This window comes from Motacilla alba, chromosome 1 (assembly GCF_015832195.1).
Source record: "Motacilla alba alba isolate MOTALB_02 chromosome 1, Motacilla_alba_V1.0_pri, whole genome shotgun sequence".
Taxonomy (NCBI): Eukaryota; Metazoa; Chordata; class Aves; order Passeriformes; family Motacillidae; genus Motacilla; species Motacilla alba.
The window spans coordinates 16,848,699-16,865,351 of record NC_052016.1 but is presented as its reverse complement, the minus strand read 5'-3'; the positions used below and the strand labels follow the sequence as shown (position 1 = coordinate 16,865,351).

Here is a 16,653-nt window from a genome sequence, read left to right as displayed (position 1 = left end):
ATACTAGTTTTCTGGAAGAATACACATCTATAAATAAAATAAGGAAAAGAAAAGACTTTGTCTCAAGAAGGTGTCAATGTATTCTGATGTCTGGCTCACTCTTGAAGGTTTGAGACAGGCATCATCATCTACAGAATTGGTGTAAACAAAATAACTCCCCCATGACCCACTTATGGTCAACTCATGATCCAGGAATCAAGACTTCTATAAGAAATCCAAAATTATAAGAAAATATCTTTATTTTGGGTAAAACATCTCTCTCAGCCAATACAAGTAGTCATAAACCCTTGCTGTGTTATAACCTGGATTATTTCAGTGACAACCAGATTTTCTGATACTTCCACCTCCAGCCAGAAGTTTCCACCTTGCTGAAATTTAACAGGTTCTTTAGAGAATTTCATACAGTGACTCTGTTGTTACAGTCAGGACCCCAGTCCTTCAAGAGGCAAGAAGCAGAATCCTAAGGATAGACTAGAATCTTGAGCACAGCAGGTTGCTTGTTTTCATGGGAATGCTGGCTGCCCCCGGGCTCTCTGCCATGTGGGTTGGCAACACACAAGGTACTGGAAGAGATGCAATAGATTGGAAAAGCTTGAAAAAGCTTTAAAGAATGGCAGCTGGGGCACCAGAAAATGATGTGGTAAAGAAGAGGGCACAAGTGAAAGGCAGTAAGGGAAACTAATGCATGAGGTGAAGGGATAAAGATACTCCCAGGTACATGCCCAGGCAATACAGCATTGCTGTAGTCCCAGCTGTTATTCCTATGGAGCAGTGAAGAGTCTCCTTTCCTTTTGCTTGATGTCGGAAAGTATGCTGGCAGTGGGATTCCAGATTCACAGGAAGAGAGGAAAGGCAATCAAAAGGGAAGCATCCCTTGAGGAGAAAAAGGAAACACATAAAGTGCTGTCATTCCCAAATTTTTTGCCCCTACCCGTAAGCAGGGCACCTGTGATTCCCATCGCAGGCTGTCTCCTGGCCTTTCATCAGCAGTGGGACACAAAAAGTGTCCCAGTTACAGCTCTGAGCCCTGGAGGTGAGCAGTGACTGTTTCAATCTTGTTTGAGTTGGGAAAGAGCCTGAAAATGGAGGAGCTGAATATATGTACAAGGCTTTACGTTTACCCTAAGAGGAATGAGAAGGAAGTGCTCTTTTCTATTTCTTGAGTCTTCTTAATCATGGATTTAGATGTTTGGAGTTAATAATGGTGCTTTTGGCAGGAAAGCTAAGAATTAGAGCACCATAATCTGCTTATCTAGGTACTGGGTGGTCCTCATGCTCATCTTTGAATGTTTGTGCCTCATGATTCCATATATCTCCAAGCAAAGAGGCAGAGAGAGATGAATTATTGATGAGCCTGGTTATCTAAGATAAGAATAAAAATGGGAATGCAGTCCTGAGGATTTTAGTAGCTCATGTAGAGAATTGTGTTAACTCTTCCATTGTCCTTAGATCATAGCTAAAATACAGTGTTAAGAATAAAAAAGGATAAAGTTACTCTTGTAATTGTTAAGAAATACATATAAAGTTTTATGAGTTAACTACAGAGTGATTTAAAATAAACTGTCAGTGAATATATTTAAAGGAGAATATACACAGGCTGGTTTCTAAAAATGGTACAGGAAGATCCACAAAAGGAAATGAGCAATTATCTCTCAACATAACTAAGTCATTAAAAGAACACTTTTTTTTCTGTTATTCAGAAATAAGAGAAGAAAAATAAAGTTTCTGAACTTTAATAGAATAATTTTTCACAAAAATAGACTAAATAGAAGAAATTATGCTTTCTTCTCTTCAAGTAAGTACAGTAAGTACTTCAAAATCATTTAAGGGACCTCTTGAATTTGTGGAGTGTGTTACAGAAATATAACCTCAGAGCAGCTTCACTGACTATCTATCATATGCTACACTGCACACTGAAATTCAATTCAATTCCATTCAAATTTATTAAAGGTCAAAAGTTCTGGGGCACCAAATGTTCCAAATTTTAATCACTCCAAAATCTCTATGCTTTTATGAATCAGTGTCAGCCACTTCGATTTCGACTGTAAAATCTTACTAAAGCAATTTTAAAATAAAATAGCTCATTTTATCCTTAAAATTTAGACAAATTAAAGTTCTAAATAAATTTATTTCTTGACATAAGAGATTATTTCCCAGATGCTACAGACAGCATGATGGAAGTGGGACACTCAAGTTAATACCACAGACTAAGTAGTTTGCATGAGAAACTGCAAATTAGTTAAAAGTTAACTACAGAAATAGATTGTTTTATGCTCTTCCAGATTCTCTTCTTTTCTCCTTCTTATCTTTCTTTTCCCTTTTCTTTACTTTCCTTCAGCCTTCAGCTATTTAATTGTCCCCTTTCTGTTTGCTTCCAATTCTCTCTTCTTTCTCTCCTGTTAAAAATATCTCTCCTTCTTTTCTTAATGTCTATTTTCACCATCCCTCTAAGTTTCTTATCAGCCACATCTACTTCAGGAGAAAAAAAGGTTCCAGCATCTGAGGGCAACAGTCTTTTCTGTTCATAGTTCTTTTTATATACTGAGTTACTTGACATTACAATGTCTGTGATAAAACACTTTCCTCTGTTGTGTGAAGTAAGATTTCTTGTGAAAAATACAACTACCTGAAAGGGGAGAAGGTGGAAGTACTTGGAAAACAGCCTCAAGGTTAGGAAAGGCTGTGTTAAACCTTTCTGGTTACATTTTGACCACCAAAGATGCCTAAATAGTTTTGATTTGCTGTTCTATTTAAAGCTTCCAAAGAAGCCTCTAGTGCTAGATGATAATATTAATATGCAAACTTGCAGTTAAATTATTTGGCACATGTCAGGGTTAAATACTGCAATAAAAGAGCAAATCTGAACATCAAAGACCACTCTAGCTCTTCAAGAAGGACAGATGTTTTACTCCCTTCTTTAAGATAAGGAATCTTCTGGTTTCTTTAAAAGAACACTAATTTTTAACTATATACCTGAAATTTTTTTTCATCAAATCAGGATCGTTCATCTCGGCAGAGAAATTAATCTCCTGTTGGTGATGCACTTCCAGCAGCTATTTTTCTGGGGATCCCAGTGGTCACTGCCACGTGGAGAGATGGGCACACAGGCACTGATGTCCCTGGGCAGTGTCACCTGAGACCTCCTAATCTCTTTCAGCCCTTGTTTGATCCTTTTCATTTCAAGCATATTTTTATTTGAGGCAGCAAGATTACTTTTAAATCTTTTTTTTTTTTTTTCTTTAGGTATCCATACAGGTAAAGCCAAATATCAGATTCCTTTTCCTTCTTACCAAAACAACTTGAAAGGTATATTTATTTGATAGTTAAATATAAACCATGGAATAACTTGCTAGATTTAACCCCAATGCACAATTCAACTTGTCTGAATTGTGATCAGTCTGAGGAAACTTGGAAAGACACGGCTAGATTTTTCTTCATAACAAAATTAGGACTCTGTTTCTTTATCCATAGAGGACAGGTAAAAATTATGAGTACCAAATATCATAAGAAATTCACAACCTATGAACTAGTGAATGAACATCAATATGATATATTTAGCAAAAAAAGTTAACAATTTCAGCCTATTCCCTCTACATAGAAAATACAGGACTGGGACTGACTGAGAAATGATTGATATGTTACTGACAGGATTTTAGCACCACAACAGAAAAATGTTGGAGGTTTTAACAGAGTAAAGTAGCTCTTTATGTGCCCGCACATACCTACATATGTATGTACACATACCTGTATATATTTTTTTTTCCACACACAAAGAATCAGTAAGAATTATTTTTTTTTACTATTTCTATATTAGTGGCATTCCTAATAAAATAATAAAAATGGTTAAACAAAGACCATGGCGTTTGATATTTCTAGTGCCAACTACAGTAAATAAACCAGTTATGCTTACCCTAAACATTTTACATGAAATGCAAAATGAATTGAACAACAGAAAGAATAGTTCTGATGCCTTGTAAAATCTTAAAATGTCATAACTCTGTTAATTCATCAGATGTTCATTTTTCTACCAGAAATATGAAAGACACATATCTGCTGCAGCTATTCACTCTGGGACAACTTTAAATTCTGACCTTTATATCCAAAACCTGACCAAAACATTATGATTTTATTGTCTTTAAAATGAAATTTATTCACAGATTAGCAATTCTGATTAAGTTTTTCTGAAAAAGAAAAGTACACATAGTACAACAAAAAATATGTAAAGTTATAAAATTGTAAATATGCTTGTAAAGTCTTCAGTATAAACATTATATGCAGTGTATAGCAGTTAATAATAACCAGGATATTGCTCTATAATGCAGTTTTTCTGAGAGATAGTAAGGCAATCTTAATACATTGCCATTTTGGTATCAAACCATGGGATTTCTTTGTATAATTCCCAATGATCATAGGCATGTAAATCATAAAGTACAGGCATGCAAACAATAATTGTTGGTTTTCTTAAACATGAAGTGGACACATAAAAGTAATAACGTGCCGGAAAAAGACATCATTGCATAAGCAATTAACCAGTGTTATTTTTACATATTTAAATAGTTTGATATTGTCTCCAAGTTATATGCTGTTCCCCCTTCCCCACCCTACAGAAACTACAGATTCATGTGGGAATAAGTCCCCTTATGTTCCTTCCATACTATTTTTCTTGCAGTTCTATTTTTCAGAAAATAACATTTATCTCCATTCTTCTGACTTCATTCATTCATTTGAGCTGCAATGGAGCAGAACCAGGCTACAGATTTCCCAGTTCCAAAATCCCCTATGGAAAAGTAAAGAAGAAAACTTCATCTGATTAAGTGTAAGCTCAGATAAAGCAAATGCCAGCCTTAGGAATTAAAGTTTTGTTTTGTTGTGGTCCTTGCTGGACCTTGAGAAGAATTGCTAAAATTGGACCACAACGGCTTTTCTGGACAACTTCTTATGCCCTTAATATATCATGATCTTTTTTGTAGAAACATCACAGAGAACCTATAGAAAGGTTGTTCTGTCTTCTAAAAGACCACTTGGAGCAAAAATATTTTGAAATCTCTTTATATTGTAAATATAAATTACTTTTAATGCATTGCTAAACTGCTGCATCAGAGTGCTTTAGTGAAAATTTCAGTTGAAAGATGCAGAAACCAGCCATGCCTCCTTTCAAGTAATGTCATACTTTTTGGTTTTAGTTATGGAATTTGAGTGCAGCCCAGTTAAATAGAAACATACATCACACAATCACAAGCATTTTCAGAATTTTTTTTTCATTAGGAAATTAACTATGATGTGCAAAAATGAACCAGCAAGAGAACATCTTCAAGTGCGATGTCAACTGACAGGCAAACATAACGCATTAATAGCAATCAACAAGTATTCTATCAGCTATGATTACACAACATTTTTTCTCTCAGAAATTAGCTCTCTATTGCTCAGAGTATCCAGCTCTGCATGATAATCTGCATCCCCACTACCAGAGAAATTTTGACATCATGGATTTAAAAGCCGAATGGTATACAAGGAATGGCATTCCTCTAAAATCTTCTTGTTCTTAGTGAGACTGCTGCTAAAATTTAAAAAAAGAAACACTAAGGGCTACTCTAAACAAGGAGAGCTGATTCAGATACATAACTTTTAGTACATTTAACAACTGATCTCTCTAAGCAATCAAGTAACACATTATCAAGGTGCTACAACTCATTTACAGCCTATTTTTCCTTTAACAAAATATAGCAGTGTGCTAATGTGCTGGCTTGAGAGCACCCTGTCCTGAAGAGAAGAAAGCAAGTAATTTGAATCAATAAGGTCTAATAGCTAATACAAGTGACATTAAATGGTCTATTGTAGTTGCAAAACAATTTTCAAACAGGTGGTGGTCCTAAACTTCTGAATATGTGCATAATTTACTTATCACAGCTAAAGGACATTGCAAGCTGATTAACTTTATTCATGCTTTTGTGAGACATTAATGTCTATTATCACCATCTATTTCAATTCTTCACCGGAAAAAAAATCAGACTGAATACTCAGAATCAGAAATTTTCAAGCACCTGCAAGTCAATTAATCAAAACTGAATGTACAGTAGTTTTATTCTTGAGTTTGTTTTTTTTCATAACAGATATACAGATACTCATTTTAGGAGACCTTTTTACTGAGAAATAAACCTACTGTGGAAAAATTTTGTTCAGCATATTTCAGTTGTGCCTCAGTTTTCACAACAAATAAAATAAAGAGCTCTTTTAGTCATAACAAGTTCACACATTCAAATATTTATAAGCTGTGGGTTGCTATTTTTATGCATCTCTTATGCACACATTCATGCCCTGCTAGTCTGGGCAGTGTGGGCTTTAGATGTAAAGTACCTGTGAGTGGGCAAGGCAGTTCTCACTTTCACTGAGTCCATCACCTCTTTCCTTAATGCTATTGATATGAGGACTGAGAGAAGCAGCAGGTCTATTGATATTATGTTCATGCTTTAGGAAAAAAAAATAAAATATATATATATAGCTCAAGCTCCAGATGAGCTTCCAGATAAGAGGACTGTCAAAATAACACCTATTCCAAGGATACCAACAGCCAGCCCTCCAAGTTCTGGTTATTTTAGGGACTTCCATCACATATGTTGTCCAAGCAACCACATCACATTTAGCTGAATTCAACAGAAAACCTTCATTCTATTTTCAATATTCCTTCTCTCTTTTAGTAATCTAAGTGTTTCTAAAAAAGAAAAAAAAAAAAACCAAACCAAAACAAAACCTCAGCAAACATTTACAGGCATAATGCTAATATTATACTGCCCATTAGGGCATTCTTGTTTATAAATAGTTGGACAGGAAAAAGGAATAATGTCAGCGAGAACTGAGTTGCCCTTTAAATGGAAATAATCATCTGGTTATTTCAGTCAAGCAGCTGTGTATGCAGTAGGAAGTCTCACTCACAAATATTATGATGACTCATCTACTTTCCTTTTCTAATAGTAAATGTTCTTTTCTCTTTATAAGTGCAGCACTCCTAAATCCTTCACAAGCTGCAATTCTACCTTACATCCTCTTACCTAAATCTGCAGATTTTAAAGTACAGCTATACATTTATATCCATAAAATTGGCTGTTATAATCAGTGGGGTGACAAGGTTCTTTCACACAAACTGCAGACCTGTGAGATTTGCTGCCTTTATCAAAGCTAACATGTGAAAGCTGACATTGTCTATGCGAAATGCTAAGACTATAAAGAGAAAAGGTGCAGCCTGGACCTCTCCCATGCCCCTGGAAAGAGAGGAGTTAATCAGCACAGGCAGTTCGGAGAGCGTGCAGTGAGACACAGGACTGTACTGCAGATGTGTGGAGCTCACGGAAGGTGTGGCCCGTGCCTTCCACATGCATATTTAAATAGTTAAATTACATGGCCTTAAGGCTTCTATTAAAAAACAACCTCACAGAGAGGAAGAATTACACAGTGAAATGAGGCCTAATGCATTTCTTCAAAAAAGAGAGCTGAGAAGAAGAAGAAAAGGAAAAGCCCGGGTTACTCACGATTCTTTTCACCTCTCCACCTTGACCCCGCTTTAATTCTAGGCGCGACGTCCACGGCAGCAGTTATGTCTATTAGCCCAAGCAGCAGCAGCAGTGACAGCACAGCCATGCCAGGTAACAAAACAAAAATAAATCACCTCTACCTGGAGTACTGCTAGAGATGAATTGGAGAAGACTTTCCTCAGTAATGAACAATTGGAGCTAACAGTGCTTACTCAGCAGAGGCAGAGGGAGATGTAAAATATTATTCCTGTTAGAAATGTTTATTAAAAATTTCCATTGCATCGCTTATTTCCTTGATCCAGGGAAAGCAAAAACAGAAGGGTTGTAAAGGCTTCCCCTAACTAGGAGCCTCTGGCACTCAGATGCAGGAGATGCAGTGGCAGCTTTCTGTGGTCCCTCAGAAGCCATCAGCTCCTCACCTGCCTCTGCCACCTCTCAGCCCTTCCCAGTGTTTATCAACATTCCCCACAGCACCCTAGCAGGGGACACAGCCAGGCTTAAAACGGAGTTTTTTTCTCCCTCGCTTCTATATTTCACTGCAGTTTCACAGAGCTGATGACACGGAACATTTTAATGTTGACACTCAAATCTCATTACGTTTATCAATGGGCAGAAAAACATAATTTTTCAAGCTTTCCCCCCCCCCCTTACCCACAGAGGGGGGCAAGAGCAAAAAATAACATATCCAAGATGAAAAAATGAATGCTTAAAAAAGAAACTTTTTTTTTTTTTTTTTTAAGCTGTGCAGTAACTCTGCCTCTTATTCAGCACAAGTATCTTCTATTTCTAGGGGAAATAACACAAACAATACCACCTCCCACACAGGCTTCTGTCAGCAGATGCTGCATAAATGGAGCAGCGCATTGGTGGTAAGAGAAGCTCTGAGAAATTGTGGATAGAATCGGTGTTACCTAACAAACCTTCCCCCTGCAGCCCAGCAGCCTCGAGGCACCCAGCACCCAGTGCAAGCAGATTCCAGCGCTTGCAGCAGTGCTGCTGGAAGAAATTTTACCCCAGATCCGTCAGTACCGGGGAGCCAGATCATGAATATCCCCGTGGTCAGAGAAATAGTCTCAGGGAAGAGCTGGAACACAGCTCTTTCTACCCCTATCCCACAGCCCTGCCTACCCCTTTCACCACAATTATGAAATCATTCCACATGAGTTGTGGAGACCCCGAAAGCTTCATCCTGAGAGCTGAAAATCACTATAATAAGACCAGAGGGCTTTTTGTTCATGGTGACAGAGGGCTTTAGTCTGCATGAAGTTACATTTATATCCAGTAAAAGTAACTGCAAAATTTCTAGTCCTTTAGCACCATAAGCATCAGCCTCAGGAATACTTAAAATTGCTACTTATTGACAGTAAAACTTTCTTAACAGAGCAGCAATGAAATAGCAATCTCCAAGCTGATCTTCTGCCTCACACATTTTAGGCTGCCTGTTGTGTATAAATGTAACCAAGCTGCAGAATTGAGGGCTTTTTTTTGAAAAAAGTACTGGAGTAAATTTCTAGATACAGTTTGAATTACCATGAAAGGAGAGATAAAGTAATTTATTTCCATCTTAATAATGCATATATTAATTTATATAGTTCACAACCACTACTCTTTCTGAAATTTGAGCTCAAAATTATTAGTGCAATTGAAATACTGGACAAGAACCATTTAGGTGACCAGCTGAAGACACCAATTTCTAAACCTTCTCATGTCAGTGACAAGAATTTTCCAAAAGAGGGCCTGAAGAATTTTCTCACCTAAAGCTGGCAGACCACAGATGATCACAAGAAAGTTTCAACATCCATTAAAGTAGTTATCCACAAAACCTTTAAAAGGGATGTTCTTTTCTTTGGACCAGTTAGAGAAATTAGGAAGAGAGATGTGCTCTTATTTCAATTTGGGTGAACTTTGTTCAGTACAAAAAGCAAAGTATTTTTGGAATAGGATATAAAGAACTTGTGATCTCTCAAATCTCCTGCTTCTTACACATTACAAGCAGCCTTCAGTTTTGCTCTGACCCCAGCAGCTCCTTGTGGCTATTCCCTCTGGAGAGGTGACCAGGAGGGATTCCACATATAAACCCTGTACTGTATCTGGGCAGGGAGAGAGCCATCATATCCTTGTCTCAGTGGGATTTCCTTATGAAAAGCTTTGGGGTTTTTGTGATCATTTTATTTGACAGGAGTCACATCTATGTGCTGAAGAACAATGGAGATCACTCCTACACATGCTGTTGGGCCTTTGCCCTACAGCAAAAATAACTCCTATGGTAACATATAGTGTGAAAAGAAATGGTTGGGGAGTTCAGGGTGCCTTTTTTTAAAGCACTTTCTAATTGCACATTTTTCACCATCTGAGCTCATGCCAGTTCAGTCAATAGTTGCTCTTGAAAGATGACTCATCGTGTTGCTGGCTATGTAAGACACCTGAATGTACCACATTGTTCACTGCACCAAAATACAGCAAAGGAAAAAAACCCAAAAAAACTCAATTAATACAAGGCAGTCCTTTAGGAGCAGTAAAGTATAATGGTGTAGTTTACTGTGAATGCAGAAACTGTTCAAAGGACAGCTGCAGTTTTGAGCACCGAAACCAAAAGCTTTTGCAATCTCACAGTTGACAGTGAGCTGTTTGAAGGACAGAAGATAAAGATTTTCAAAGAAAAAAAAAAAAAAAGCTAAATCAAAGCATGAAATTCCAGAGTGAAAGAAATTAATCTGAGCTAAAAATTCAAGCTGTCTCATAGAAGAATTCCCTGCCTTATAGTTAATACTTGTTATCCTTTATCTGGTCCCATATCCAAACCTCATTGAGCCTTGTGCTGTGCAAAAGTAAACTGGTACATCAAATTGGTATTTCAGCAGATGTTGGCTGAGCTCTCAAGCCCCGCAGTTGTTTTGTATAACAGAGAATCCTCCACAGAATTAATGGAAAGTTTCAGAACTGTAGGCCAGACAGCTTTTTATCTTACAAGATTAATGGAAGGTTACTTTTATAGACACAAACCCCTGCATGGACACTTCTGCACAGGTTGCACCCATTTATCCCATCACAGCAGAAGGAGCTGTTGCCTTCAAAAAAGCTACCCCATATCCTAAAGAGTGTGAAGAGATGCCCAAAGCAACGTCTTACGAGTGACATTCACACTAAGAAATGAAATTAGACATTGAAAATTCATCACCAAAAGAGCTTTTACGTCACTGTGTCTAACAGAGTGCCCCATGGACAGTGTTGCTGGTTAGCAAGGCAGTGGGCAATTACTGCCATCAAAGCAGTGCCTTCCCCACTGGAGTAAGAGCAAGCAAAACCAAACCAATTAAGCATTCAGAAGTGTGAAGCCAAATAAATAGTGGCCTGCTCCTATGTGATTCAGTATTTTATAGCTCATTTAACTAGTTTCAGTTTCTGCTGTATAATTTCTGCTCATGTGAGTTCCTCAGCTATTTAAAAGCTTACTCAAAAGCAATATAATTAATTCTGGAATTAGCCATGTGGACAAATTTTTCAGAGCTGCAGTGGACCACTTGAAGATATTACACCAAGACTGGATGCCTTCCTGACTTATATGTTACAGTTCAGTCAAAAGGATTTGAAGATAAAATTACATAATGAATTTATGGTCTCTGTTACATTAGCTCTATCTAGCTTTAATACACCTCATTTTCTCAAATCTTCAAACATATTTAATTTCTTTTCTCCTTAGCTTTCACTATGTCCCAAACTTTTAATTTCTGGTTTAGTGCACCATAGATAAAAGTCACTTGCAATTTACTGCACAGATCTTTCCTTGGATCAAGTAGTTTTCACAGAGCTTTTTATCCATAATAGGCTGAAATTTTTTCCTAAAGTTTCATCTCCCTTCATTACAGACTTTGCCTTCTTTTACCTGGTAACAGAGCTCTCTACAGCATCTTGGCAAGGGCTTCCAAGGAGGCTTTGAAATAAATTCTCTCTGCATTCATTCACAAAGACAGAATGAAAGCTACAGCCTGTCCTACTGGAAGAGCAGCTGTCCTTTGAAAAGTCAGTTTATTTTGTGCACAGAGATCCTTCACCATTCCCCAAAGCCAAATCTACTTCCTTACACAGGGACATCTCTGTTGCTTCTGAAGACCCTGCCACTGACTGTCATGGAAATTGATGACCTGGGAAAGCTTTTTTACCATAGAAGTCAGGTGCTGGTTTAGTGCAAAGGAGGACAGACTGACAAGGAAGAGCCTGGCTAGGCACCATGCCATGGGTTCTTGAGTCATCCCCTCCTCAAAGTCACACAAGGACTGGCTCAACCTCCCTTATCAGGGAGGGTAGTAAGCTACCCTTTCCAGTCCTTGATTTTAAGGCATCTTTATCAAATTTGCAAAACAAAGCAGGTCTCTATTTCTGCAGTATGAGCTCTGCTTAAATAGCTGCCACATACAGTTCTTACACTGCCTTTGATGCCCTTCTGCAACAGTCTCCCTTTTTAAAAGGAAAACTGAATCTGGTGGCTATCAAGGAGCCTGTGCGAGGCAGCCGTGCAGAGACTTTGAGGCATGACAGGACAACAGTTACTGAACTCATTAAAGCTAAACATTACCCAAGTTTTATTTTACAAGCCTTATAACTCTAAAAACTCCAGGGAGATCAACTCAGATGTAGCAATGTTTGCCATGAAAACATTGTAGTGCTGTGAATTGAAGGGCACACACACGTAATTCAGCAGAGTAAGGGGAACAGACCCACACACCATTGTACCCCTGCAGTCTTGGGGAAACACTCAAGTTCCCAAATCAGCTTGGCTGGGGTTTTTTTTGTTTTGATTGTAATACAGATCTAATTAATACATCAACTGAACAAAGATCCTGAGACTGCCTGGGGTTTTTAATCATTCAAATGCATAAATTTGAAAAAAAAACTGCTAAATTCACCATTCTAACATACTTGTTATTTTTTTTTCTGTTTATTTATAGAACAGCAACAGTGCACTCAGCGCTGTATAATCATATAAATTAACATTACCTGTCTCCTAAAGACTTCATGGTCCAGCATGACTGAGTCTTAAAAGTCATCACTTCTCTGAGGGCATATGTTTGTTTCTTAATTTCCTCATGTTAAAGCCTTTACATTCTCAACCATAACATTATACATTTTGCTAGCACAATTTACATTTTTGGTGGTAGAGTAAAACAAATGTGTTCTTGATGCGTGCAAAGATACACACACGTTTAAGTAAATGTACAGCATCTATGTATACAAGCTTCTGCTAATAAAAACCACAAACACAAAAACAAACAGAGCAGGATTTGCACAATTAGAAAGCAGTTCTGATACATATTATTCAGTCTTGACTAAAGCTACATTTAAGTAAACTGATCTTGGTTTGGATCAACCATATATACTCATTAATTATATACCTTTAACAAGAAATAACATTCCGCTTGATGAAATTGGAAAAGAGATGATCTGGTTTTTGAGGCAAAAAGTATGTTTTTCTCACCCCTGTACCTTATCAATTTGCCATCTATTCTCATTCCCTCCAGGCAACACAGATTTTGATTTTGATTTTGATTTATGTCAGAGACTGCAATTTTCCTGGATTTATTTTTTTTCCATGTGGCTGCAGAAGAGTAGGCATTAGACAAAGCCTGTGAAGTGAAGCCAGGAACTACTATGAATTTTACAAGAAATTCCCCATTACAGGACTAGCTAGTAATGCTATGAGAAAAGCATTTCTAGCTTTCTCTTGCAATGAGAAAAGCAAGAATTAAGCCTTTTTTTTTCCTTATTTCACAACATATTTTTTTCCTCTTTGATTGTAAAAGATTCTTATAGTCCATCAAGAATTAAATGGAAAAAAAACAAACCCTGATCTAGGAGCATGTAATAAAGAAGATATTTTGTTCTTTCTGTTATAACACAAAGTGAGTTCCTCCTATGAGATACCTCCAAATTTGCACTCAGGCAAAGGAACCATCCTTCCTTAGCAACCTAGACATGTCAGACATTGTAGCTGGCTAAAGCCTAATGAGACAACACCTCTTAAAGGCTGCTTTTTGAGCTGGAGGTGGCACTTTGTCCTTCACACCAGCAGAGTTTATGCATTTAAAGTCACTATTGGGAAAAAAAAAAAAAGAAGTAAAATAGCCAAAAGGCTAAGGAGCAGAAGAGCAGGGCACTCCAACTCCAGCTGACCCAGGGTACCCGAGTGTGCTAATGCTACCACAAGCTAGCAAGTTGAGTTCCCTCTTGCACCACTCCTTGCTACAGCCACAAAATGCTTCTTCACAATAGAGAACTAATTCTTCTTTAAAAGCAAAAAGTACCAGCAGACTCTGGATCCCAACACACACCTCATGAAGGAAGCACAGCTTCTGTGAAAGCATCACATCTTTCAATGCGCCTTCTTAGCTCTGGCACTAAATCAGCAAAACCCCTGAGTGTATCTCAAGTGCTCTCAGGACCCTCAACCACAGCACTCCAGGCTTTTAAAGACTCTCTGTCTCTTACTGCTGTGATCCCACACCAGCAGCCAGAGCGTGCCTTCTTCTAATGATTATTTAGCATTTTTATGTGTGACTGCACAACTAACAGTTCTTCACAGCTCTATGTGAGCTGATATTTCAACACAGCCAGTGTTTTATGTCAGCATAAATGAGAAGCTGTATGAGACTACCACAAGAACGCTTCCCAGATCATGTTGATAGTAAAATTTTATAAGATAATGTTGGCGCTTTTAACATCAAGCTTATGGATTAAATATATCCCAAACACATTTAATGTATTCAAGTAATTTATCATTTTCTGTTCTAACAAATTGGCAATATTTATCCTATTAATTCAGGCAAATGTAGCGCTGTTTACTGAGTGGTGGAGAATTATAAGGATATGTTCAGACAAAAATAAACACAAGAAAACTAAAGTGAATATTGTTTAACGTAGAAATATGCCATCCTACTCAGCTCTCAAAATAAACTGTTAAACTGTCGTCGGCCTTCTGCTTTTCAAAAAACCTGATTGTTAGGCTAATCTGTCAGGCCTGATTTGCATTTCTATATTTATTTTTTCTCACACATTTAAAATATAATCTTAGTGTGTTTCAAGAAAACATTCAGAGAAGACCTGGGCATTTTATGATTCCAAGATCAAATACATAGCTTGTTGCATTTTTTCTTCTTATTTTTGCTTTAAAAATGTATTTCCTTTTTGCTTTATTTTCCTTTCCACTGATCTTTGACTTCTCCATACTCCATCTCTGTGTACTACTCCCTTTTCTTTCCAGTATATAATTTTTCCAGCTTATCATTCCTGATCTCCTTCCTCCCTGTCTCCAGTTAACCAAACCCCACTCAGAAGCAAGGCATTGCCTGGAGAAGGTGCAAAGGAAAAGGTAGTTGAGCTGAGAACTCTGACAACACAAGCGAATAACTTATGATGAGAAATCCAGGCAAGTGTGGCATTATCTCAGCAGGTGATTTCGAGTAGATAACATGAGATAAACATGTATTTTGTAAACTGTCTCTGTGCATAAAAAGCTAGAAGTTGAAGCCAGCCTGCCAAGTACCTAAAACTCCATGAAATTTATCTCAGAAGATAAAGGTATTCCTGGTATTCGCTCTGTTCATTTAAAAAAGAAATTGCTTTCTACACATGCTTGCTGAACAGGGCATGTTGTTGGAATACAAAATCAGCTAATTTTTCCTGGGGTGGGTGGCACCAGAAACGTGGGAAACTATCTTGGCAGATGGGCAGAGAAGAGGAACTATGACAAAATATCTAAAAGCAGGTATAAGAGTCTGGTTACACTTCTTCTGCTCCTGCCAACCCAAATTGCAATGCAGTGAAGGCTCTACAATATCTTCATCCAGGCATATGAGGACATGTCCTCTGCAGTGTTTCCATACTGATCTTCAGAATAAGAATCAAGGTCAATGTCCCACAGCTTAATAAGAAAAAATTCAGTTTGAGGACAATTTTATGAGGCAGTTGCATTGGTGTTAATGAATCAGTTGGTGTATTTTTTACTTTTTCCGTTTTCCATTTTGTCAGGGAAACCTTAATTCTCCAGTGTTGAATCTCATTATTAGGAGACAAAGTAACTTATAATAATTTTAGCAATGACATGGCTTGTGTCCCAAATGGTGCAAATAATTCACTGACTGTACTGGATCTATAGCAAACTGTGAGCATCTGGCCTCCTCTGCTTTGATCAACATTTTCAAAGCCTACTTGAGAAAGATGGATGCTCTGTCCTATTAAGAGAACAATGGGAACTGGGTTTCTCTGTATCCAGAGAGAAGGCAGTAATACAATTTCAGCAGTCAATGGAAGTTAGTGGTTTGACTTCTATTTGTGCTTTTGAAAATCTCCCCAGTGAGATTCTTTGGGTGAATCAGAGCTATGGGGTAATCTCCTAAATTGGAACAGAATCAATAAGCTAAATGAAAACATTTACCTCAAACTCTAATTTAAGCCCTGAGCTGATGGAATTAAAAAAGTCATATCTTTAACAGACGTACATAAATAGTGTCATCATTAGCTGATATGACATAACGAGCAAGGGGCTAAAATTACTGTCTGAAACCTCGTGCAAAGTCTACATTCAAGTGAAATAAAACACAAACACATTTAATATGTTTTTCTGTGGGTTGAGATACAGCAATAGTAGGAACACAGGCCACCGTTCCTGACTTTTGTTTTTGTTTCAAACTAAAAATCACATTCTTAGCTGATTCAGGGCAGGATTTTATTTTATATTTCATGCTGTCCTACTTTACACAGATGTGTAAGTGGAAATCAGCTGAAAAACAAAAGTGCGTGTTTTTAATGTTACATGCTTTCTAAACTAAAAAAATCACAATCATAATATATTGGTGTTTAGAACAATTTCATAATAACTTAGACACTTGAAAGTAAACATTCCTAAGTATATGAGCTACTTGAAATTAATAACCTCAGTAATAAAATCAATACTCTCCTTATATTTCTTAGTAATTTTTTCAAATATTGATTTTTTTTTTAGTAAGGCTCACTTATTATTTGGATTGCTGATATTGTTTTTATCTATCATAAAGAGATGCATTTTTATGAAAAATAATTGAAAATGAACCTGTGAAATAACCAAGGGACAACTGCAAACAGCCAAGTGATCATT

At 37.3% G+C, this 16,653-nt stretch overlaps 1 protein-coding gene across 5 annotated transcripts in view; it reads right to left on the bottom strand.

Moving 5' to 3' along the window:
- Positions 1-16,653, bottom strand: part of ROBO1 (roundabout guidance receptor 1) — a 693,788-nt gene that overhangs the window by 490,143 nt on the left and 186,992 nt on the right. For 2 of the 5 annotated variants that reach the window (XM_038135479.1, XM_038135509.1), the window contains exon 1: positions 7,524-8,156. The exons of 1 other annotated variant lie outside the window; for it this stretch is intronic. In XM_038135479.1, the coding sequence (XP_037991407.1) occupies positions 7,524-7,632 (109 nt within the window). In that variant the 5' untranslated portion in view covers positions 7,633-8,156. Of the gene's footprint in view, positions 1-7,523; positions 8,158-16,653 lie in introns of those variants that run through there. 2 more of the 5 variants (XM_038135488.1, XM_038135518.1) reach the window with 2 other exon arrangements.